This window comes from Gastrolobium bilobum, unplaced genomic scaffold (assembly GCF_033153095.1).
Source record: "Gastrolobium bilobum isolate Gb01-03AN ecotype WA unplaced genomic scaffold, APGP_CSIRO_Gbil_v1 utg25398, whole genome shotgun sequence".
NCBI lineage: Eukaryota > Viridiplantae > Streptophyta > Magnoliopsida > Fabales > Fabaceae > Gastrolobium > Gastrolobium bilobum.
Window position 1 is genome coordinate 147,816 of NW_026897820.1, and position 24,407 is coordinate 172,222.

General features: G+C 34.9%; 2 protein-coding genes across 2 annotated transcripts; both read right to left on the reverse strand.

Annotated features, from left to right (window-relative positions):
* Positions 1–5,594: 5,594 nt before the first annotated feature.
* On the reverse strand, positions 5,595–6,947 carry LOC133310620 (uncharacterized). Its single transcript, XM_061511583.1, has one exon. The coding sequence runs from the start codon at positions 6,945–6,947 to the stop codon at positions 5,595–5,597; it is 1,353 nt and encodes a 450-aa protein (XP_061367567.1).
* Positions 6,948–19,505: 12,558 nt separating this feature from the next.
* Positions 19,506–21,134, reverse strand: LOC133310634 (uncharacterized). Its single transcript, XM_061511597.1, has 3 exons — positions 20,809–21,134; positions 20,275–20,539; positions 19,506–20,036 (listed from the first exon to the last, which is right to left on the reverse strand). Exons 1-3 carry the CDS (start codon positions 21,047–21,049, stop codon positions 19,802–19,804), a joined length of 741 nt encoding a protein of 246 aa, XP_061367581.1. The 5' UTR covers positions 21,050–21,134; the 3' UTR covers positions 19,506–19,801.
* Between the last annotated feature and the right edge of the window lie 3,273 nt (positions 21,135–24,407).

Genomic DNA, 24,407 nt, shown 5'->3' on the forward strand with positions numbered 1-24,407 from the left:
ACCATAGCGAGTCAATTCCTTATGTCTGCACCTGGTAATTACCTTGATATTTTGTTGTTTATATGATATAATATTGCATATATACTTACTGCTCTTTAATATGTAACAGGCTCAGTGGATTTCCTGAAGGCGCGAATTGAGGCGCTGAAGGGTGAAAATGCTCAACAACACGCTAACCTTGAAGCTAAATTGAAGAAATCTGAAGAGGAAGTATCTACACTAAAAACGTCTATGGCGAAGAAGGATGGCGCCCTGAAGGCCTTGACAACCTCCAATAAGGGATTGGAAGCAGAAAAGATTGATCTGTCCAAGCGTATCTTGGAACTGGAAGGAAAAGCTAATACCTGAGCCGAAGAGAAGGCATTCTTGACCGGTGAGGTGAAGAGGTATCGGGATTTATTTGAGAAGGAAGAGGAAGTAACCTTCGTAAATGTTATGGAGCAGGTGCGCTTCTTCAATCCTTCTACCAAGCTGGAAAACGTGCATTATTATCACTATTTCAAGGATGGTCAGCTAGTGAAACTTAAGGAGCAGAATGAAGAAGTTCCAGTGGAGTTGATCAGTGCGATGGATACTGAACCTATCGCGCCATCCTTGGATGAGCCATCTTCTCAAGGTCCTCCTACTGTCAATGATGATCGCGCTGCTGATAATGATGCCCCTCAGGATATGTCAACACAGACGGTTTAATGTTTTCTTTTGAAGTTTGTTACTCTGGGTTGTATATTTTTGTAAGGGGAGTGTCCCCATATGTTCCAAAACAATGATGTGCTGAAGGGATTTTGCCCCCGGCCTTGAAACAATGAATTTTTGACTTGTCGGATATATATGATGTGTGTGTTGCTAGATAAATGCTTGCTTTTCTGTTTCTTGTTTGTACTTGTATATGCCGTGAAGGGTTATTACCCTTCGCTTCCTTCTTCTTTCTGCTCTTTGCATGTTTTTTGACAGTCATATCTGTACTGAGTATTCATGACTAGCCGAACTGCGTATAATTGTCATACCTCTGATCTTTGGGATAAGTCTGGATGTATCGCGCCTTGGATGGAATTTTGCCCCAAGCGAGGCGTTTCCCATCTGTATGGCGCTAGTGTGTTTCTTTCTTCGCGATCATTCATCTTGGTAGATTGCTATGGAAGGTCACGTGTCTGGAACTATGGTGTGTACGCCATATAGTACTTGACCTCTATGTCTGTATGCTACATGATTATACAGTTTATAAGTCATATTGCAAATACTTTGCATACCTTTATTTTCTAACGCTATCGCGTTTGAGCATCGCGATATGCCTTGGGGGATCGTGACTTGAATAGTTCCGATCTGTTGAGGAGATCCTTGTGGAGGAGTCTGTTGATTGGAAGATTCGTGGGAGACTCCTGATATTTGATAGGATCCATGTAGGATCCATGAGATGTTTCCTGTTACTTGGAGGATTCGTGAGAGAATCCTGATACTTGATAGGATCCATGAGAGGTTTCCTGTTACTTGGAGGATTCGTGAGAGAATCCTGATACTTGATAGGATCCATGACAGGTATCCTGTTACTTGGAGGATTCGTGAGGGAATCCTGATACTTGATAGGATCCATGAGAGGTATCCTGTTAATTGGAGAACTTGTGAAAGAATCCCGATACTTGATAGGAACCATGAGAGGTTTCCTGTTAATTGGAGGATTCGTGACAGAATCCCTATATTTGATAGGAACCACGAGAGGTATCCTGTTAATTGGAGGATTCGTGACAGAATCCCGATATTTGATAGGAACCATGAGAGGTATCCTGTTAATTGGAGGATTCGTGAGAGAATCCTGATACTAGATAGGATCCATGAGAGGTATCCTGTTAATTAGAGGATTCGTGAGAGAATCCTGATACTTGATCTGTGATCCTGTGTACTTAAGCTTGATACAAAATGATTAATAGCAAAAGGAAGATTGGCGATGTTTTTATTAAGAATGTCTTAAGCTTGATACAAAAAGATTAAGAATGCGAAAAGATAAATATGTTGTGAGTCGTAAGAGACTTAGCTATAGAATGTCTTAAGCTTGTCCGTGTTCCATGTGCGTGGGATAGCGAGACCAGATAATGTCTCAATGACATATGTCCCCTTATCCGTTTTGCTATGGATGCGATAAGGTCCTTCCCAGGTTGCAGCCAATTTGCCTTGTCGCGTGTTCTTATTGCCGATGTCATCTCTGCGTAGGACTAAGTCGCCCACGTTGAAGCCTCGTCTGACAACCCTTAAATTATAGTGCGCTGTTATTCTCTGTTTGAGTGCTATTTCTTTAACGTGCGCGATTTCGCGCATTTCCTCTATCGCGTCTAAGTTATGAAGCAATGCCTGTGAGTTGCTGTCTTCATTTGTGTACATCTTTCGCCATGATGGTTCTCCAATTTCTACTAGGATCATGGTTTCACTACCATAAACCATGCGAAATGGGGTTTCTCTTGTAGTTGAATGTTTGGTTGTCCTATAACCCCATAGCACAAAGTCTAGCTGTTCAGGCCATTCTCATTTTGCTGCTTCTAGTCTTCTTTCCAATCCGCGTTTAAGGATTCGATTTGCAGCTTCTGCCAATCCGTTTGTTTGTGGATGTTCGATCGATGTGTATCGGTGTTTGATATGCAAATCCTGAAGAATTTGATTGAATTTTCTGTCCACAAACTGTGTACCATTATCAGTTATGATGGTGTGAGGAACGCCGAAACGACTTATGATTTGTCGGTAGAAGAAACGGAGAACCTTGTTGGCAGATATCGTAGCTAAAGCTTCTGCCTCGACCCACTTGGAGAAGTAGTTGATTGCTACCAGCAACCATTTGGCCCCTCCCACAGCCACTGGGAATGGGACCAATATGTCCATGCCCCATTGGTAGAATGGCCATGGGGACATCATTGAAGATAATTCCTCAGGAGAAGCATGATGTAAGTCTGCATGTTCCTGACATTTGACACACTGTCGCACGTGTTTTTTGGAGTCTTCTTCCATAGTTGGCCAAAAATAGCCTGCGCGAAGCAGTTTTCGAGATAAAGATTTCCCTCCCATGTGATGTCTGCCAATTCCCTCGTGTACCTCAGATATTACATACTGAGCCTGCTGAGGATCTAAACATTTAAGCATTGGAGAGGAAAATCCTTTCTTGTAGAGTTGGTTGTTGATGATAGTGTAGAACGAAGCCTTGTGCGATAGCTTTTTTGCTGCGCCTTTTTCTTGTGGTACCTCTTCTCTGACCAAATAATTCCAAATTGATGTCATCTAAGTCTCTGTACCGTCTAATGGTATTTTGTCATCATCTACCATGGATTGTGCATTTTGAGATGGTTGAGCTCTTCGCTTAGTTACTGCCATTATGATGCTAGGATTAGGGACGCTTTGTTGGATTACTGATCTGTTGTTTCCTGGTCCCTTTGTGCTGGATAACTTGGATAAAATGTCAGCGCGGGTGTTTTGCTCTCTGGGGATGTGCTCCATGGTGAAGCTTTGAAACTCTGTCAGAAGTAATCTTACTTTTTCCAGATATTTTATCATTAATGCTTCTTTTGCCTGGTAGCTTCCTTGGACTTGAGCAATCACTAATTGTGAATCACTCTTGAGAATTATGTTTTTTGCCCCCAAGTCTTTGGCCATGGCGAGCCCAGCGAGGACCGCTTCGTATTCGGCTTGATTGTTTGAAGCTTTGAATCCAAAATGGATAGAGTGCTCCACAGTAACGCCTTGAGGGCTTTCTACGATGACTCCTGCACCGCTCCCTTTAACATTGGAAGATCCATCGACATAAATAACCCAACCCTCACTCATCTCAGCGTCACGTAAGTGTGTCATTTCGACAAGGAAATCTGCTAATACCTGTGCTTTAATTGCTTGTTGCGGTTCGTAGATGACGTCGTATTTCGACAATTCTATTGACCACGAGATCATGTGGCCTGCCAAATCCGGTTGTCTCAGCACTTGTCGAAGGGGTTGGCTTGTGCGAACTTTGATAGTGTGTCCCTGGAAATAATGGCGTAGGCGTCGCGATGTCAAGATGAGCGCGAAAGCAACTTTTTAAATTTGCTGATAACGTAGTTCTGGTCCTTGGAGTTCTTTGCTCACGAAGTAGATTGGCTGTTGTTCCTGGTTCTCTTCGCGCAATAAGACAGCGCTTATGGCTTCAACGCTGACTGAGAGATATAGGACCAAAGGTTCATTGGGCGAAGGCTTGACCAAAACTGGTGGGTTGGCCAAGTGTTCTTTAATCGCCATGAACCCTTCCTCGCACTCGGGAGTCCATGTGAAATTTGACGGTTTGCGCAATAGTTTAAACATTGGCAATGACTTTTGTGCTGATGCAGGAAGGAATCTGGTTAGTAATTCTTCCTGTCAATTGCTGTAGTTCCTTTATGTTTCGCGGGCTGGTCATGTTGAGTATAGCCTTACATTTATGAGGATTAGCCTCTATGTCACGATGTGTCAGCATGAATCCTAAGAACTTTCCAGCTGGTACTCCAACGCGCATTTGGCAGGATTAAGTCGTAACTTGTATTTGCGCAGTTGCTGAAACACTTGTTCCAAATCCTGAGGATGTTGTACAATAGTCATTGTTTTGACTATCATGTCATCAATGTATACTTCAAGCATCTGACCAATTTGCTGACTGAAAACTTTATTCATCATGCGTTGGTAAGTTGCACTGGCATTCTTTAGACTAAACGACATCATATTATAGCAGTAGGTAGCTTTTTCAGTGATAAAAGTTGTGGCTTCCTCATCTGGTGTGAACATCGAAATATGGTTGTAGCCCGAATATGCGTCCATGAAGGATAAGATCTGGTATCCTGCAGAATTGTCAACCAATTTATCGATGGTGGGAAGTGGATAAAAGTCCTTTGGGCAGTATTTGTTGAGATCTGTGTAATCTGTACACATGCGCCACTTTTCGTTAGGTTTTTTGACTAGTACGACATTGGAAAGCCAAGTAGAGTATGTGATTTCTCTGATTACTCATGCATCAAGTAGTTTTGCTACTTCGGTCTCTACCACCATCTATTTTTCTGGGGAAATTTTGCAATTTTTCTGCTCGATTGGTTTAGCTTTGGGGTCTAACGTTAATGGTGACAAATAATGTCTGGGTCTACTCCTGGCACGTCAGCTGCTGTCCAAGCAAAGAGATCTTTATGTTTCAATAGCACTGTTACCAACACGCTCTTCTCGGCTTCGGGGAGGTGTCGCCCAATTTTGGTGACGTTTTCAGGTAGTGGCCCTACCTGAAAGTTTTCCAATTCTCCATCAGGTTGAGAACGTGTGTCCCGCAAATCTTCGCGCATATCGAGATCTGTCATATTGACAGATGCTTTGACTTTGTCATCAGATGGTAAAGGGACTTTGGCTCGTAGGCTAGTATTATAGCAGCTGCGCGCTGCTTTCTGGTCACCCCTGATAGCGACTACTGCGCCAGATGTATCGCGAAATTTCATCAAAAGGTGGGGCATAGAGATGATTGCCTTGAGTACGACAATGGTTGGTCTTCCTAGGATGATGTTGTATGCCAATGCGTATTCAATAACGTAAAACCGTACTTTGATAGTACGCGTCTGAGGCAGGATTCCAAAGGTTACCTATATCTCAATGGTGCCCTTAGGTTGTACGCATTCTCCAGCGAAGCCAATTAGGTCTGAACATCCATGAAGTAAATGTTCCTCTGAGATGTGCATCGCGCGAAAAGCATCCAAGAAAATAATATCAGCTGAACTACCATTATCAACCATAATACGTTTTACCTGGAGATTAACCATGCAAGCTGAGATCACCAGCGGGTCATCATGGTCTGGGATGATGTCGCCATAGTCGTCGTTGTCAAAACTTATGGCCTGTCTTTGACTACGAGAAGTGGAATGGAGAGCGTGATCGCGCACCGTCATGATTGATTTCAGATGCTTTTTGCGTTGAGATTTTGTCGCACCTCTTCCCGCTAATCCACCTGCAATGGTAGCTAAAACTCCAGCCGCGTTATTAGGTAGTCCATCGCGCTGTTGCTGCGTGGTTCGCTGTCTATTTCGCGGTGGAGTTCCCTGACGTCTGTCAGTCAGAGTTGCTCTTCTTTGATCATTGTTACGAGCAGGGTTATAGTTTCTCCTGGGATACGCCCTTTGTTCATTGGAATTTGGGTCGTGGTCTGGACTTCTATCGCGCCTCCTCAGCGCCTTATACTCCCTGCAACTGGAAATGAACTCGTGGAGTTTTCCTTCTCGTATGAGTGCCTCAATGGTATTTTTAAGCGCAAAGCATTCATCAGTTGTATGACCTTTGTCATTGTGAAATTCACAAAATTTAGTTTCATCACGTTGCACTCCTTGCGGCATTGGGGGTGGTCTGTTGACCCGTACATACCCTGTTTGGAATACTTCCTTCAGAATACGTCTTTGGGAGGTGTTTAAAGGGGTGTAATTGTCATATTTTCCCCACTTTCTTTTTTCACGGAATTTTCGTTGAAAACTCTTCTGGATATCTCTTTCAAAGTTGTCCGTGTTGGCCCTGGTGTTAGAAATTTCTCGTGAGCGCTTGTAATCTTCGAGGTTGATGAATTTTTCTGATCGTGCGCGTAGTTCCTCTATGGTGCGTGGTCGCTGTTTGGCTAGCAACATGGAGAAAGGGCCTTCAACTAGTCCTTCAGTAATGATGTGTAGTGAGACTTGTGGATCCAAATCTATGACCAAAAGTGCTTCATCGAAGAATCTGTTTAGATAATCACGCAAAGTTTCTTTAGATCCTTGACGCACAGTTTTTAACGCGTGCGTAGATTTGTATTGCGCCTTGCTCGTTGCAAATCGTATGAGGAATTGGTTGGTTAGGTCCTCCCAACTTTGCACCGAATTAAGTGGCAACGCTGAGTACCACCTAAGTGCTGTCTCCTTTAGGGTTGTCGGAAACAGTCGACATGCTATTGGATCTGCCACATCCTGTGCCATCATGTTTGTCTGGAACTGTTCCAGATGCTCTTGTGGATCCCCTTGCCATTATATTTTTCTATTGAGATCTTGATATCCCGAGGAATTGGGATGTTCATTATACAAGGAACAAAAGGGTGAACGATTCGAGAGAATATTCTTGAATTTCCATGAGAATTTTCATTCTCATGAGTATCTTTTATTTCTTCACCTTTCTTACTTTTGTGACCCGAAGGTCCTGGGTTATCAACTGAGTGTGCATGGAGTGGTTCACTTTCATCAGAATTTTCAAGATTTTTTTCTTTCTCCGGATCTTTTTCTTTTTCTTGGATTTTGTCTTTGTTCTTTTGAGCTTTTTTCAATCGAGCTAAATCTCGATTCTGCTGAGCGATTTTCTTATTCTGTAGTGTGATGAGATCCAACAGATGTTGGGGTGTCGGTGGGTCATCCAGGTGGATGGGAATTGGTGCCACCAACGAAGCTGATTTTTCACGGGAAGTAGGGGTCTCCTTCCGCTTTCCTTTGGAGCCATTCTGGGATTTGCTGCGAGTGTCAACCATGCTTTTAGAGAAAGGTGGGTAAAAGTTCCCACAGACGGCGCCAATGATCGGACCAGATACAGTATGGACTGGCCTATAGGTATAGAGCCCAATCACACATGGTTGAATCACCTTACGTCGTTGTTGGCCTGGGCCAAGTATTGCTGTCGGACTGATCTTGAGCTTTTGTCCTTCACGTTGGCACGTTGCACCAAATGGGGGGTACTTGCGAAGACACTCTGATGCTTAAGTTAGTATCAGAGGCAGGTGTGTTATCTTGTTAAAGTAAAGGATGATCGTACCTTGGTGGTATATCGTGTGTTTATATAGTAACTGGGATGCCGCCTTAGTTAAGGCGGCTTGGCTTCTGAGTGGCCAGCCTTGGGCTACAAGTTATTTAGGGGACCTATATAGCCTTATCTTCCAAAGGGTCTAGTAGTAGATTAGAGGCAAGCTAGAGCTGTTCGCTAGAGCTGTTCGTTGTTTACTGGAGCTAAGGCGCGGTGGAGTTATCTTGAGCCTTACGTTTACCTCTCTTAGAAGGTTTCATGCGCGATACGAGAATCGAGTCTTGTGTGCCGTGATGAGACCATCACGTTCTGTATATCGCGATGGGGATATCGCGTCTGGAACGCTGCGATGTGGGCATCGCGTCAATGCTTGTTCCTTGTGCTTCGGAAGGGCTTGGGCTTTCCTTATGGGGCTTTGATTGAGCCTATATTTTATCCGGATCACTTACTTTACAATAAAAAATTTAATTTTTACTTATACCAGGTTTTAGGACCTTTGTATAACATATATAAAAGTTGAAAAAAATGTGTATCATTTTTTATTTTATTTTTGGTACATTGCCAGGAGGTATCTCCATTCAACCTTCTCCGGGCACCATGCCCTCGGGGTACGGCCCGTTTGGGCTAGCCCTTCATTGTAACAGTGGGTGCACTAAGCTTCGCAACCGGAGAAATGACGAGACTAATCCCCCAACCAAAGATTTTTTGGCTTATCCTCTGGCCCCCAAAGATTTTTCAAGAAACTGCTTGAGGCAGGGTTTGATCCCTGCACCAAGCAATCCCTTGGGAGCTCAGCTGCCAACTGAGCTACCCTTGGGGGTTAAATATGTATCATTTTAAAGAACACAAAATTGTGTCATTTTAAGTGAGAAAAAAAGATAAATTATGAGAGATAGAATGAGGGAAAAAGTTTGAAAGACGTGAATTTCATCTCTTTGTAAAAGTGAAAGGATGTAAGGTGTATCTTTTTAAATAACACACCTTTTTCCACAAAAGTTCTGCTGAAATTGTAATTAAACACTTTGATTATGTTACAACAAACCGTCTCATAAATAACTTGGGAAATTCAAGGGCCTTCATTGCATGAATATGTTTTATTTTAAATTTAAGGAAGAAAATAATTTAAGGACCAATATTTAAAATTTGGTAATGCCCTGAATTTATTCAATTCTTCCTCGTTCTGTATGTAGTATGTGTGATCTCCGTAGCTATTCCACATAAATGAATTGTAAATTATTCAAATTAATATGATGTGACTATTATCTTTTATGGTTTAAAATAAAAAGCTAACTTTTTGGGAAAAGCCCCAAAAAGCTAATTTTTTTAAGGATATCGAGACGAAGTGTTGATAAATCATGTAAAAAATATACATCTAATTAAAAATGTAAAATAAAATACGAGGATTGTTCCGCAATAGTACCCTTGTCTTACTTTCTACGTTAAAGGCGATTTGGTGTCATGTATAAGATTTAAGAGGTTTGTATTTATTATTTAACATAACATAACAAATTTTTTTTACATACAATATTTTGTGGGGTCTATACTTTTTGAAGAAAAAAGGAAAAAAAATTACGGCACGCAAAATGAATCTCTATAATATTACACAATTATTTTTCCTACAACATAACTCTTATAAAACCCAAGATTTAATAGTATAAATTTATATTATATATTATGATATTTTTAATTATTTGGTGCGATTATTATATAATTTTATACATCAAAATGATGTATAAGTTAATTAGATTTAAAAGAATGGAGTTAAGCCTAATTAATTGTTGATGTATTAATATGACTGACCAGTACAATTTTTAAGATATATTATTTTAATAATTATATTACAATAAAAATTAATTTTTCAATATATTAATTTTTAAAATATTGAAGATTTTTATTTTTATAAAAATTAATATTTTTCTGGACATATTGAATAATAGATTTTTGTACAATTTAATATCATATGACATATTTAAAAAAATTATATATTTTTTTTATTAAATATTTTTTGATAAAAATATTTATTTTTATCTTATTTAGTATTATATAGTATATTACCAAATATTGAATAATCTTATCTTGTATAATATATTACTTTATATAATACCATACCAAATGCTGAATAATATTAAAATTTAATAAGATCTTATACTATTATGTCTTATCATATACTATACATGATATTTTGGGGGGGCGATTGGTATGTTAGATATTTTTTTATCGGGGAAAAAAGATTGTTAGGGATTTGGTAAGAATTTTTTTATCCCCATTAAGTTACAAAAAAGTGTTTGGTTGACCAAAATTTTGCCGAGAAAGTTAAGTTAATTTTACTGATGTTATGTTTTGTTGATAGTAAAATATTGATGGGAATGAGAATAAAAATTACCAAAATATCCTTAATTTTTTGAATATAAAAAGTGAGTCATCATCAAATGTTGTTTTTTTTAGGAAAAAATGAATCAAATGTTACATTTTCAGAATCCAAGATCAAGGAAAAAAAAATACCAAAGGTTGAGTGGGAAATTTTTTTGTCTTTGTGTAGTTCAAAAGTGGTTTACTGAGGAAAAATTACTGGTATCTTATTCACAATACTCATACCAAACATGATAAATAAATATTCCTTACCCCACTTTCCCATCATTCCATACCAAATAAACAAATACTCGTACCAAACTCACCCTAAGGTAGTGTTTGGTAGAAGTTTTATTTTGAGATTGATGGGTAAGTGTAAGTGGATATTGGAAAATATCACGTTTGGTTCAGGTTTTTGAAAAAAATACTAGACAAATAGGATGGATGAGGAAATGACTTTTGTGTTGATTTTTCGATGAAATTCACTGTTACAAAATACCATTTGAGATGTGATATTTTGAGATAACTGGAGAAGTAAAAAACATGTGTGAAGTTTTTCCCGAACATAGATTTTACAAATTTAAATAAATTTTCCTGGTAATATTTTGGTCAACAAACATCTTTTTTTAAACTTTCCCATCAAACTGACTTTCTTACCATTTTTCCGATAAAAAAAAATTATCCTCTACCAAACACTCCCTAAATGAATACATACGAAAATGTGAACACTGATTGAACATTCGACAAGCATGATTGGACTCCCTAGGATCTTTTTGTTTTAGGTCATAAATAAATGAAGTAACACATTTTAAAAGTAAAGATTAACGCGGTCTTACAAATTTTTTTTTTTATATAAACAGGTTTTACAATTTAATTGTACCAGTGACTTGAGCAATTTTGAGATTTTTTTTCCATGTAAAGTAAATTTAGAAATATTTTACTAGTTCAATTTTTTTGATAAATAATTTATTAATTTAATGAGAAAAGGTGCATTCTAATAATGTATATTTAACTTGCGCATTATCTTTATATGTGATTCATGCAAAAATCAGTGCATCTCTGCAACACGTCGCGCTCTGCAAGATGCGCATCACTTCCATGCACATTAAAATTATGTCCTCCCTCATGTGCATCTTGCATACACAATGTGTGTAGGTATGCATTGGCTTTTTGCACAAGTTTCACATAGTGATAATACATGACTTGAATACACACTACTAAAATGCAAGTCTTTTCGCATTAAATTAATAAATTATTCCACAAAAAGATTAAAATATAAATAATTATACAATTCAATTTAGATGAGTAAAGGACCTCAATTTTGAAGTTGCGGTAACTCTTATCAATATTAAACCAATTTTTTTGACATATGGCATCTTATTAGTATGACACCACTGCTTAATGTATATGAATGACATAGGATATTATGTCTATCTTTTTTCATGCCTACTCTATCTATTGATCTCCAACATTATTGGATCATAATCTCAAAAGGAGAGAGAAAGGGTAGAAGTTACTTGAGATTCTGATCTGGAGACATGTAGATAAGGTAAGTATGAAAAGTTACACTCTCTGTTATCAAAAAAAAAAAAAAAAAAGGTTACACTCTCAATATATATTAATTTTATTTATATTTAACTGTTTTACACTCTCAATAATAAAAATTAAATATAAAATTTCTTGTTCTTATATTGATATAAGAATAAGTTACCCATTTGCTATTAATTTATGTCTTGAAGGTTATGAGGTTATGATGCTTGGATTTTTGGGGATTTATTGTATAAATAACAATTTGTAGAAGTTTTTTTCTGAAAAATTTTCAAGAGTGGAAGGGGAGGGAGATGGGGGATGTTAATTGGGAAATATTTTTGATACTATGAATATACCGATCACCCGGTATATATTTTGTCAAATATGAAAAAAAGTAATATATTTTTATTATCTTTATTTTTATGATTTTTTATATATCATTTTTTTAATATATATTTGATAAGGAATACCTATTCAGTTGTACTAAAAATCTACTCGTCATGGGGTACAAAGAAGTCCACTTGAATTAGGAACATGAATGTGCAAAACTTTTTATGGATATAACTTATGAAGCATCGACACTTCAAAAATTCTGACGTGTCGTGTCTGACACTTTTAGACACTCACCGACACTTTGACATTTTTCGACACTCCAATTCTCGTTGTAAAGACTCAAAAATGTACAAATGTTACGTTGCGTTGCATTTTGAGTTTCAACTATTATATTTGATAGATTAGAATTACGATTTTATTGAGTTTAATATAAATATTTGGAATATATTATGTTTCTTTGCAAAATTGATGGGTGTTATAAGTTTAGCTTTATTTTTTTGTTAAATTATTAAATACTAAATATAATATATGCTATATAAATTAAAAATATTATATAATATTAAAACATGTCCTAACATATCAAAATTTAATATTTTTTAAAATTAATGAGTTAAAATAATGTGTCATGTCACATTTCGTATTATTCGTATTACGTGTCAATATTGATGGATTATAAGATGCAGCAATTCCAATTAGTTAGAGATTTTGGGTAACGGGTGAAGCATCATATCAGGTGCATGATATTGATCCATGTGGGGGCATAGAAGGGCCAACTATGTCTCTAAAACCGTACTGCCTGTCTAAAAGCATAATCAAAAGGCTATGGATATTGATGGCCTCAGAGGTTAGCTGCCTATGCCTATCTACTAAAACTTCAGTAAAGGAAAAGATAAGGAGTACGAAATTTATAATGTTAATATCCAAAAAAAAAAATTTATAATGCTACATAAATATTATTTACACATATATTGTTTTATATTTATATAATTTTTTATTATTTCATTATAAATTATTGATGGTACTTACATATAATTGAGCAAAATGTTACATTTACATATAGTAGTACTTATTTACATGCATGTTTCAAGAATGGTTTGATTTAATGTTTACGATTATAAATATTTTATTTAATACATCTTTGAATGTTTATTTTTTTTAACTTTAAGAAAATGCATATAATCAAAATATTAAAAAAAATGTTTGGTTGAAAAACTTCCGGTAAAAAATAAATTAATTTAAACACGTTTTTTAATTTTATAAAACACAATAAAAAGATTTATATTGCATACCAAATAGATGGCTAGCATACTAAGAAAACTCATTGTTTAAATTTGATGATTTTTATGACTTAATTTTATTTTGTATAGTTATAATAAAATTTAAATATATTTTTAAATTTATATATATCTAATTTTTTAAAAATAACAATATTATTTTGACATGTTAAATTAATTTTTTAGGACTTTTATAACTTTTATATCATTAATATTTATTTTTACATTTTTAAAATATTTTTAATTCAATTGTAATCATACTTTTAATTCAATCTTTATTATATTTGAAGAATTTTATTAAAAAAAAAATAAACAAATTATTTGCATGTAATTAGTGTGCCCCAGAAACTGTTGATCATAATGCCGAGCCCGGAACACATTCAAGCTCCTTTCCAAACTCTACCCAGCCCAAAATGCAAGGTACAAATGCAAGTCACACACTGAGACACAATATGAAATAAATGAAAGGTGAGAAATAACAAAAATAATATGGAAAATCTTAATTATCTAGTATCACTTCTTTTTACCTATCTTTTTTTTTTAAATATATTATTTATTAAATAATTAAGTTAAACATCTCTAAAAGTCAGATTAATAGTTATAATAATTAATTCTAGATATAAAAATCAGACTTACATTTTTAAGACTCTTAATTCCTACTTGTATACTAACCTCAATTTCGTTTCTTCAGCTCGTCTCTATCTCTTTGTAAAAACTTTTTTCTAATGAATTTATGGGTGTAAAGATATTAAATGGTCTATCAGGGACATACAATCTGGTCTACCTTAAGTCTAACTTGGCCTGGTCTATTTCAAAAATAGAATAAATTTAGACTTTTAAAAAAATGAGCCAGAAGTCAAATCAGATTTGTAATTATTAGAATAGATCGAGAGGGAGGCAGAGCTTTTGATTTTTACCTATACTTATGATATCCCATTTCTTGTAAAGCGTCAATTTAACCTTAATAGTTTAAGTTTTTAGATTAAATTAGTTCCTTACGTAGTATTAGATCGTGGTCAAGTGTCACAAGTTTAATTCTTATTGCCTCCCATTTTATTTAAAAAAATTAAATATCATAGAGTTTCTTAATACAAATAGATGGAACTTGATGCATTATCTATTCTTCAAGCCCGATAAATTTTTATATGAAGAGGCGTATTAGATAAATATAATATAATACCATTAATTAACCAACACTTAATAGTTTAAATTTTTGGATTGGATTGATGTTTTACACTTCTTACATTAAATAAGAAATTTTTTAATTTGAAACTACACAATTGTTTGTTCTCTGTAAGAAGTTGGTAATGGAGTGAAACAAATATGTAGTAGAAAGTTTAGTATGTTTTGACGATTTCCATCGTAATCGTAGAATACATCTCTACTTACGATACTAATTCTTTTCTTAATCCTCCAAATTGAATGTTATTAAAATCGGTTCGGTCATTGATCCGGTTGAGGTATTGAGTTACTGGTTCAATCGCATGACTCGGTAATTATATACAATTTTCTAATTTATATTAAAATATTATAAACATACATAAATATCTAAAAAAAATGATGCAAATTTCAAATATTTTAATATAAAAAATAATAAATCACATATTATTATCCATAAGGAATCAAACAAAAATATAATGATCGTGATACGAGGCTTTAGGTTCAGAAAATGACATTTCCAACTATAAATCAAATCAAAATTTTATGTATAGTGCATAATTGAGACAATATTAGTGTTGTAGGTACATAACTTATGTAAGCCAATAGGCAAACAAATATTCAAATATGTCCATTATGATTTTTTTTTTTGAAAAAAATACAATTTTGGAATTTTTTTTTTTTGGACCGGACCGGGTCACCGATTTTCATGAAAACCAACCGGATCGCACCGGTTCTGATGTATGGCCGGTCCATTGTTTCAACCGGACCGGTTTACCAGTTCCAGATCGACTCGGCCGAGTCGGTCTGGTTTTATTAACACTGCTCCAAACTCTTTAAAATTTTCTAAATGTTTTAGTAATATTTCTTGATTAAATTATTTTCAAACTTACGTAACTTCTAAAGTTTTCTAGTGACATAAACAAAATTAAAAGAGTTTTAGAAAAATTATAATAAAAAATTGAGTTAAATACTCGTTTAAAATTTTTCTAAAATATATATATGTGTTCTAGAAAGCTTCGACACGTGTTTTCAAAAAAAATTGTGTGTCGGATACCGACACGTTTCAACATGTGATCAATGCTCTGACACATATTTTTGACACACATCCCACACTTTTTTTAGGTCTAAATTTTATTTTATTAATTGAAAATGAAAAAATCATTTATAAATTAATTTTTTTGTTATGAAATTTGACATAAAAAATTAACAAGGTATGAAAAATTACTTTTGCTTTATATTTATGTTACGAAATTTAAGTATTTGATTGGTTCTATGACTTATTATAGACTGTTATATGTATTAAATATAAATTATATTATATATATTAATAATAGTAAAAAGTATTTGACATAAAGTTATGTCATTTTAAGAGAGAGATTAAATACAAAATAATATTTTTATTTAAAATTTAAATTAAAAAAAAACCAACCACTTTCTCTTCCACGATTTCAATTCCTTGTGTCTATCTCTCTTAAAATGATATAACTTATGTCATTTAAAATGACAACCTTTAAAAATATTATTTAATATCAAAGCATATCCTAACATATTAAAATATGATATTTTTTAAAATTAACATGTTGACATGTTGTATCGTATCTCATGTCTCGTATAAGTAACGATGAAACATAACATCTACTTGCTCAAGACACCGTGGGCATCGTCCCGCTGGTAAAATCAAGACGTATTTCATAGACGGGAAAAAAAAAACTTGAAGTGTAAATGAAAGGGTTGAGACATTTCAATCACAAAGTAAAAGAAAGAGGCGTAAGTATTTTGAATAATAAAAAATAAATTAAGTAACCACGAGATGTGGCTCACTGAATTGTGCTCCACCTTTTAAAAAATATAAAAATGAGAAGTTTATAAAAATATTCATGGCCTTATTTTAAATAAAAGTAAGCTCAATTATTATCAGACGAATTTAAAATTAAGACGGAGAAGTTTATAAAACAAAAGGCAGAAATATTATCACTCTTGCCGTAAACTTAAGAAAATGGTTCAGAAAAGGAAGGTCCTAACCATTAGCCAAATATTTTATTTCTCGAAACTACATGCTGCTAATTAAAACTAATTATAGTTGTATTCCAAAAAAAATAATAATTATAGTTTGAAAAGTAATCATTGACTATGAGTTTTTTTTTTTTAAGAAAAATTAAGTTGCATCCAATAAATTCTGGCAAACCAGTTGCATATTCTTATTGACTCAATAAACAAACATCATGTCTCCACGAAATAGATACTTCAACAATTTTGAATTAGAAATTTTGCAGCAATATTTATTTACATTAAGATTAAGCCGGCGGATCTTGATTTTTTTTTTTAAATGGCAGGATCCGATGACAGATCCTAATGTAAATGTGTTTGTTGCAAAAAATTTCATCCAGAAGAAGTGGACAACCTTTTTAAATATAATGAAGTAGTTTAAAAGTTTGAGGTTCATATTCTGTTGGCATATGACTGAAATTATGATAGGAAATAAGCTGCGCTTAATATAATCTATAATTAGAAAACATAAGCATATGTATTACTAAAAAAATAAAAAATGGGCCAAACGGAGATGTGAAAATTAACAATTTCTGTGTTAATTACGGGCAACTGCAAAGGGACATTTAATCGCATCTACATGTATGAACGTAAGCCCACCACTAACAAACAGTTTCTAAGAGGTTTGGTATCCTTCCACGTCGAATCTTAGACTTAGTCGCTTAGTGAACAATGTCAAAGTTAAGTATAACACGAAATTTGTAGGATTTGGATGTGCAAACGTGTGCACTAAATCTGCTACGTAAATGATGTTACATCGTGCTAATCCCAAATTCCTTCCAGCTCAGTCGGCTCCACCATAAAACACTTGCACCAATTAAATTCAAACATCATGGCTTAATTGATGTCTTACTCTCCCACAGAAAATCCATTCATAAAGTAAAAGAATTCTTACCAATACGGGTGAGGAATATATTCGTCACAAAAGTTGTGTGCCCATGAAAGTTAAGTGGGTTTGTTGAGAATGTTTGACAAACTCTGCCAATATGACGTCTATTACACATTTATTTGTGCCTTTATTCTTTTATAACAAGTGCATCACTGCTTTTTGTTGTCCTCTGGGTTAAGCAAAGGATCCAAATTAACAATCAGAAAGAAGAATAAAAAGGGCTGCTCTTATTTTGCTTCCTCATCTAATCATGTGAAGTGTCAAAGTTGCCTTTCAATCTAATATATAGGCCAAGTGTGGAACAGAAAGATGTGAAAACTGAAAAGTTTCAAGAAAAGCTTCAAAGGGAGGAGTTTAAGTCGAAAGTGGCATTTCAAAAACTTATAAATAGAAACGAATCGCATAAAAAAAATTAAGTACACAAAAGGGCGTGTGAATGGATTAGCGTTAGCCAACCGACCTCCAACAGATAAAGATTCTTTTATTTATTTATTTTTATGCTGTAATCTAAAAGATAAAGGTAGCTTCATGAAAAAAAAAAAAGGTGGTCTATGAGTATTCCAAACAAAGGGAAACCCTCTCTTGCTTATATTTTAACATATATGTAGTGTCATGTCACGAGGTCTATATATTAACTAGACGATCCCCATTAGAGTAATCATTCAATACCGACACACAGCTTGATACAAGTGCAATACATTGACCTGCTCGGTGAAGATCTAATACAAACTCACTTTCTCATTCTCCAAAATGCAGAAGCCAGAGACCCAGGAAAACCAGCCTCCACCAGGTTCCCTTATACACAGACAATCTCTCTCTCACTATGTCTCTCTCAAACAAATATGCACAAACACGACCAATTTAATTTGAAGATCTTACAAGACTCACTTTTCATTGTCCTGTGATTTCAGGATACCCAACCGAGGATCCTCCTACCGGAAGAAAGTTATTCTCTAGTAAGAAGAAAGGAGAGAGGGGCTTCATTGAAGGATGGTGAGCATCTATTGCTTAATGATTAATACACACATACATATGTTATCCTGCATGAAGGGAAAGGCCAACAAACATATTTATTAGCAATAAACACTTATCTTTATTTATTTATTTATTTATTTTTCTCACTGTTGTAACTCTTATTGATGATGCAGCCTCTTTGCTCTGTGTTGCTGCTGGCTTTGCGAAGAATGCTTCTGAACGCTGCAATTATGGCAGGAGAGCGATATTAACATATTAGCGACGACTGTTACTGCTTCTTTTTCTTTCTTGGGTTGATAGGGTTTGATTTTAGTGGCTTTGACCACGCATACATTGTATTACTACCTTAACCTGTAATATCGTTGTTGTAATTTTATCCTCATATAGTTATTGCTTATGTATTCACCATAAAACTAGTTTCCTCTGTTTTTCCTATCTGCTTTATATTTTTTTTATGTTGTTCTTGGCATCAGATCAATACCTTTCAAGATGAAACAAACCAGAATTAAAAAAATAAAATACAAACAAGAACGTGAATACACCATACAGATCATAAATTAAAATATAAAAATGAAAATAAGGAACTTGTGTCATCTTTTAAGTATTTAGGATGCTAATTAAGACTGATATTTTGCCCTTAAAAACGGCATCTTGTTCTCTACAATTGCTATGCTCTTTGGATTCTAGTAATCGTTGCCTTTGTATTTTGACCATCTTTTAGGCTTTAGCAACATACTTAAATGAGTTTTTCAGGATAACGAACCTAAGGTTATGATTTAATCACAGCTAAAACCCAAAAATATACATTCCGGTGAAGATAAAAAGCTTTAAGGGGCTTGTGACATCTCTTTGTAAGTGTTAAGGAATGCAAACTAAGACTGATATTTTATCCTTAAAAAGGGAGCTTGTTCTCTAAAATTGCTGTGCTCATTTGATTCTAGCAATCATTGCTGTCTTTCCTAATTTCAAGACGAAAACTATTCCTAGAACTCGGCTTGCCTTCCTATCCTTTGTATTTTGAGCATCTTCTGCGCTTTAGCAACATATCTAAAGACTGAGTTTTTCAGGAAAAAGAATAGTAAGTCTATGATTCAATCAAAGCTATAACCTAAAAACAGATATTCGGGTCACATATAACAAGCCTTAAGAAGACATTAGAAGCGTCCAGCCAAATCGAATGCATTAATACCATACATCATGCACAGCACACAACTAATACCTAAAGGGGGAGCAATTCATACAATACCAGTATATCAACATCACCAAGGAATGTTCAAGAATGTATCATCATATGAAAACGTACATGTTGAACTTCCATAGATTAATATACTGAAACAAGTTCCTCTTGATATGTAGAACATGTAGTCATTACTCAAGTTTTACTCAACAAAAAGAGAAACTCGTAGACTGAGTATACATGAAAAACAAGTACAATATCAGAGCTACTCTGTACAAAAGTTGAGTTTTATCAGATGATTACGTGACAACCATACTAAGACACATAATCCCTTGCTGCCCATCTCTCCTCGTACTTTCCAAACGGGTACGAGGCTGAAGGCATTGCACTCAAGTTAAAGGGGTCAGGTTCAATGCCATAATCTGTGAGTGGTCTATGCTCCAGAATATTATCATGACTTTGCACAAATTCTGGTATCTCAATCTCTCCTTTCTTTATATCATCCCAAAGGTACTGAAGGCGGCTTACATACTTGATCTTCCAATATAATCTAAACAAAGAACAAAATCAACAATCAGAAACAATACACAAAAAAAAAAAAAAAAAAAAAAAAAGATTGTCATCCACTTCAATTGATGAAAATCATAGCTGCTGCAAGACGATTACAAACGTATTTTGTAGTCATATCATTTCATCAGATTCCTTAACATACATTGTAAATGATACTCCTCAACAGAATAAGTGATTTTCAATATCCATTTCAGCAAAGAAATCAAGAAATGACTTACCCTCCACTTAAGAAAAACCGGCCAAGAGTAGCCATGACTAGCCTGGAACGAAGGCCAGGGTGGACGAAATACACAGTTTGAAGCCTGTCCTTGAAATCAGAAGGAAGTTCTTCATAGATCCACCTCAAGATAGTTAAGCCAGGGGAATTATCCTCCTTCTGAACGGTGCTGTGCATGTAAACTATGCAAAATGGCCCATCAGGCAACTCACTGCAAATTTTGTGAAAAACATACCTTTTCAACCGCTCTGCACTCACAACCGTTGCTGCACACCATTTGAAAGCAAAAATACCTCACTTAATTGCCAAAAGCAATAGAAATTGATGTTGACAAATGCATTTCTAAGAGGAAACTACTCAAGATGCAAACAAGAGTACATAGTGCATCATCTTAACTAATATTCAGCCAAACAAATCAGTAAAATACACCAAGATTTTGAATATAAAGTTACGAAACCTAAAATTCAAAATTCAAAATAATAATAATTGGGATTAGGAGGAACAAGAAAAGAGTGGATAGTACGCAGTTAGTTACCGGGATAGTACTTGCCGACGACACGGAGAATGCGATTGGAGTTCTTGTCGGAGCCTTGGAATCGAATGAATTGCAATAGATCCAGATCCGAGAAGTCTTCGTTGGGGGAAAGGTGCTGTGAACACTCGTGCCACCTTTCTTCTTCTTCTTCTCGTTCTTCGTGAGCCAAGAAGGGTCGAGCATCCACGGCCAGGTCCGACGCCAGCACCACCACCGAGAAATCTTCCGACGACCCACCCATCGCCGCCTCTCTCTCTCTCTCTCTCTCTCTCTCTCTCTCTCTCTCTTACTGTGTCGTAACTGTCGTTCACTCCAATCAGCAACAACCAAACGTGATCCTTTTTTCTTTTCCAAACACGATTTTTATTTTATAAAAAAATTAATTGAATATTTTAAAACAGTCAGTTAAAATAGAAAAAATAAAAAAGTATACTTACACACATAAAAAAATGAATTAATACTTAGTTTTTAAAAATAATTAATATTCTAGGCTTCTATTGTGTATCCAAGACGTGGCCCATTGCAAGATTAATTACGAGGATTTAACTTAATTTTTTTGAGGCTTTTTGATGAGGTGCAGATAGATTAGGTTAGATTGGATTTTGATTTAAATAGACTAAGTTTGTGTAAAAATAATTGGGTTTGGTCTGGCCTGTTAGTCTTGTAGGTCCCAAATTATAAGTCTGGCATGATCTATATTTAAAAAATAAAAGCCTTGGCCTAAGCCTATTTAAGCTTATTAAATATTCAACAATTAAAAGAATAACTAAAATAATATTACTTTATTATTCAAATTTATTAAAATAATAATTTTATTTATTTTATTTAAAATAAATAATATAATATAGGCTGACCTATAGACTTATAGGCCCGAGATGTACAAAAAAATCTTGACCTATTTTCTAAATAGGTTTTTTTAAAAGCCTAGGCCTGTTCTATTTTACTATTTGTAACAGGCTAAGTCTGGCCTAATATAGGCTAGGCCGTAGGTCCCTGTAGGCCGACCTAGCCCATTTACACCCCTACTTCCAACTAACAATCAAAATTACACAATGTTTAAAGCACACAATGCAAAAATAACCAAAAGTTGATCCAAGAAAATGGACATTTTATCTCTGGGAAAAGTGTGTATTATTTTAAAAGATGTGAAATTGTGTCATTTTAAGTGACAGAAAGATATATGTACCAAAAAAAAGTGAGAGAAAGAGATAGATAAAGAAGGAGAGAGAGTGGAAAAAAAAATTGGCAAATGAAATGCAAATGTCATTCCAATCGGATAGAATTCCCTCCTGAAACCTCAAATCAAAATTCTGGTTCCATAAACCCAGTCACTGACACTCGTTACTACCCGGACTCACACTAAACAAACATTTTGCCTTCCTCCCAACAAACGTACAATATTATAAAGTTTATAAAAACTCATGTCATTTTGAGGTTTACTCTGAGCTGTTGATTGGAGAAATAATGTTAATATAATAATAGATGATCAAACAAAGGAGGATAATAAAACAAAATAATTTATTGTACGTTTGAAAAAACAAAATAATTTATTGGGAGAAAGTTTTAAATTCTTTTTTTTTTATTCTCCAAAAAAAAAAAGAATTTCAAACTTCCTCCCAATAAATTATTTAATTATTTTTTGGTGTTGAATTAATTAAGTTTGATTATCCAACGATTTTAAAAAAGAAAAGAATTTAAAACTTTTATTCGAGCGGGCATAAACAGTGAGGTGATGTTGTGTCTTGCTCTGTCCACTTGTATGCAGTTACACTCTTTTATCTAATTTTCGTATACACTACCCTTGCTATAACACTGCAACCATGCAGGTATCAGAAAACATGCTATCACACTGCAACAAGACTTAAAAGAAAACAGGCACAAAAGGTTTACCATAAAATAAAAAATGCAGGCACCATAAAATAACAGAATTTTATCCATCGTACCCCTGCTCCCCACTCCAATAACATAAATTTAGTACCACTGCTCCCTGCTCCAACAACACTGCAACGACATGCGTTGGAATTACATTACATTGCAGGAAAAAGCAAAACATTTCAAGTCATAGTACAACCCTTCTTCAGCGAATTAAGCAGAGTAAGCATACCTGAGAATTGAGATCAGATATTTGCAATCACTCGATACAAGGAGATTGACTAGTTGAAGTGCTCCAAGCAGAGTAAGCAAACCTGAGACTAGCTGAAGTGCCGCTATAATTTCAACACAACTCTGTTATATAAAGGTAAGACTTCCTGGCAAACAGATTTTAATTGTAAATGGAAATGCTAAAACTTGTATCTATCTGAGTAGATGCTACTGTTAGTTACTTATGGAGCGATTAATTCATATAGCTTTATATCAAGATATACTTCAAATTAAATTAGAAGTTTTCTTTAAAATAGTTCTCCCATTAGAAATTCAAACTTTTTCTTTATGTCTTAGCTGGTTTACAGACTTTACATGATTCAAATCATTTTGTGTAGCCATTCATTGTTTTTTGGGTGCTTTGTTTCCATATATAATTGGCTGGGTTCCCCGTTTTGAACAGAGATCGAGCATTCTCCTTCTTATTTATTGTTATTTTGATTTTAAGGAATATTCAGTTCACACTTTGCCCTATTTCCTAGATTTTATTTATTTATTTTTATTTTTTTTCAAAAGCAGGGTAAGCATGGCTGGAATACCTTGAGATCAGATACTTGCTATCACTCATTGAAAGCAAACTAGCTGAAGTGTTGTTATAATTTCAACAAGATTATGTTATACTAAGGTAAGACTTCCCAGCAAGCAGATTTTATTTAGAAATGGAAATGCTAAAACTTGTATATGAGTGCTGATGTTAGTTACTTATGGAGTGACTAATTCATACATGTTAATATCAAGATGTGCTTTAAATTAAATCAATAGTAATTACATCAAATAACTTCCCCCATTAAAAATTCAAACATTTTTTCTTTATGTTTCACCCCGGTTAACAAACATTATATAAATCAAATCATTTGTATAGCCATCCGTTGTTTGCTGGGTGCTTTGTTTGCATATATAATGGGTTGTGTTCCACATTTTGCACAGAGACCAAGCATTCCTGAGTGATCTATAATGAAATCCTGAAGAAAGAAAAGGGGTACGTGATCAGTATTCCTCACAACCGGACAGGTAGTGTAACTTTTATTCTTACACGATACCGCATATTTCTCCACGCTCTCATAAGCTCATCTCACTGACTGAAAGAGAAATCAACCTTGCACATTTCTCCATTTCCAGTATACAGAGTTCCCTAGCTCAACTTCAACCTCGCCAAATTTTTGATTCCATATAGCTACTCACTCACACTCACTGCTAAGAGACGAGGGACACGCTATCTGTTCCCACAAACCTGACTTTCTGTCAACAACATCCCGTAAGGTATATCTCATTTCTCTGTTGCACCCACACCCCCTCATCTAATCACACACATTCACTTTCTTCTTCACACGAGACTTTACTTTTTCTCATTTCTCCATTTCCAGTATATAGAGTTCCCTCACTCAACCTCAACCTTTCCAAATTTCCGATTCCATATATCCACTCACTCACACTCACTGCTAAGGGCTCATAAACCT

Coding starts and splice junctions, on each gene's coding strand:
- LOC133310620 (XM_061511583.1), bottom strand. CDS start 6,947: ATGATGGCACAGGATGTGGCAGATCCAATAGCATGTCGACTGTTTCCG.
- LOC133310634 (XM_061511597.1), bottom strand. CDS start 21,049: ATGGGTGGGTCGTCGGAAGATTTCTCGGTGGTGGTGCTGGCGTCGGAC. Junction 20,540..20,808: donor CGTCGGCAAGTACTATCCCG/GTAACTAACTGC, acceptor AATGGTGTGCAG/CAACGGTTGTGAGTGCAGAG. Junction 20,037..20,274: donor CGGTTTTTCTTAAGTGGAGG/GTAAGTCATTTC, acceptor TTCTTTGTTTAG/ATTATATTGGAAGATCAAGT.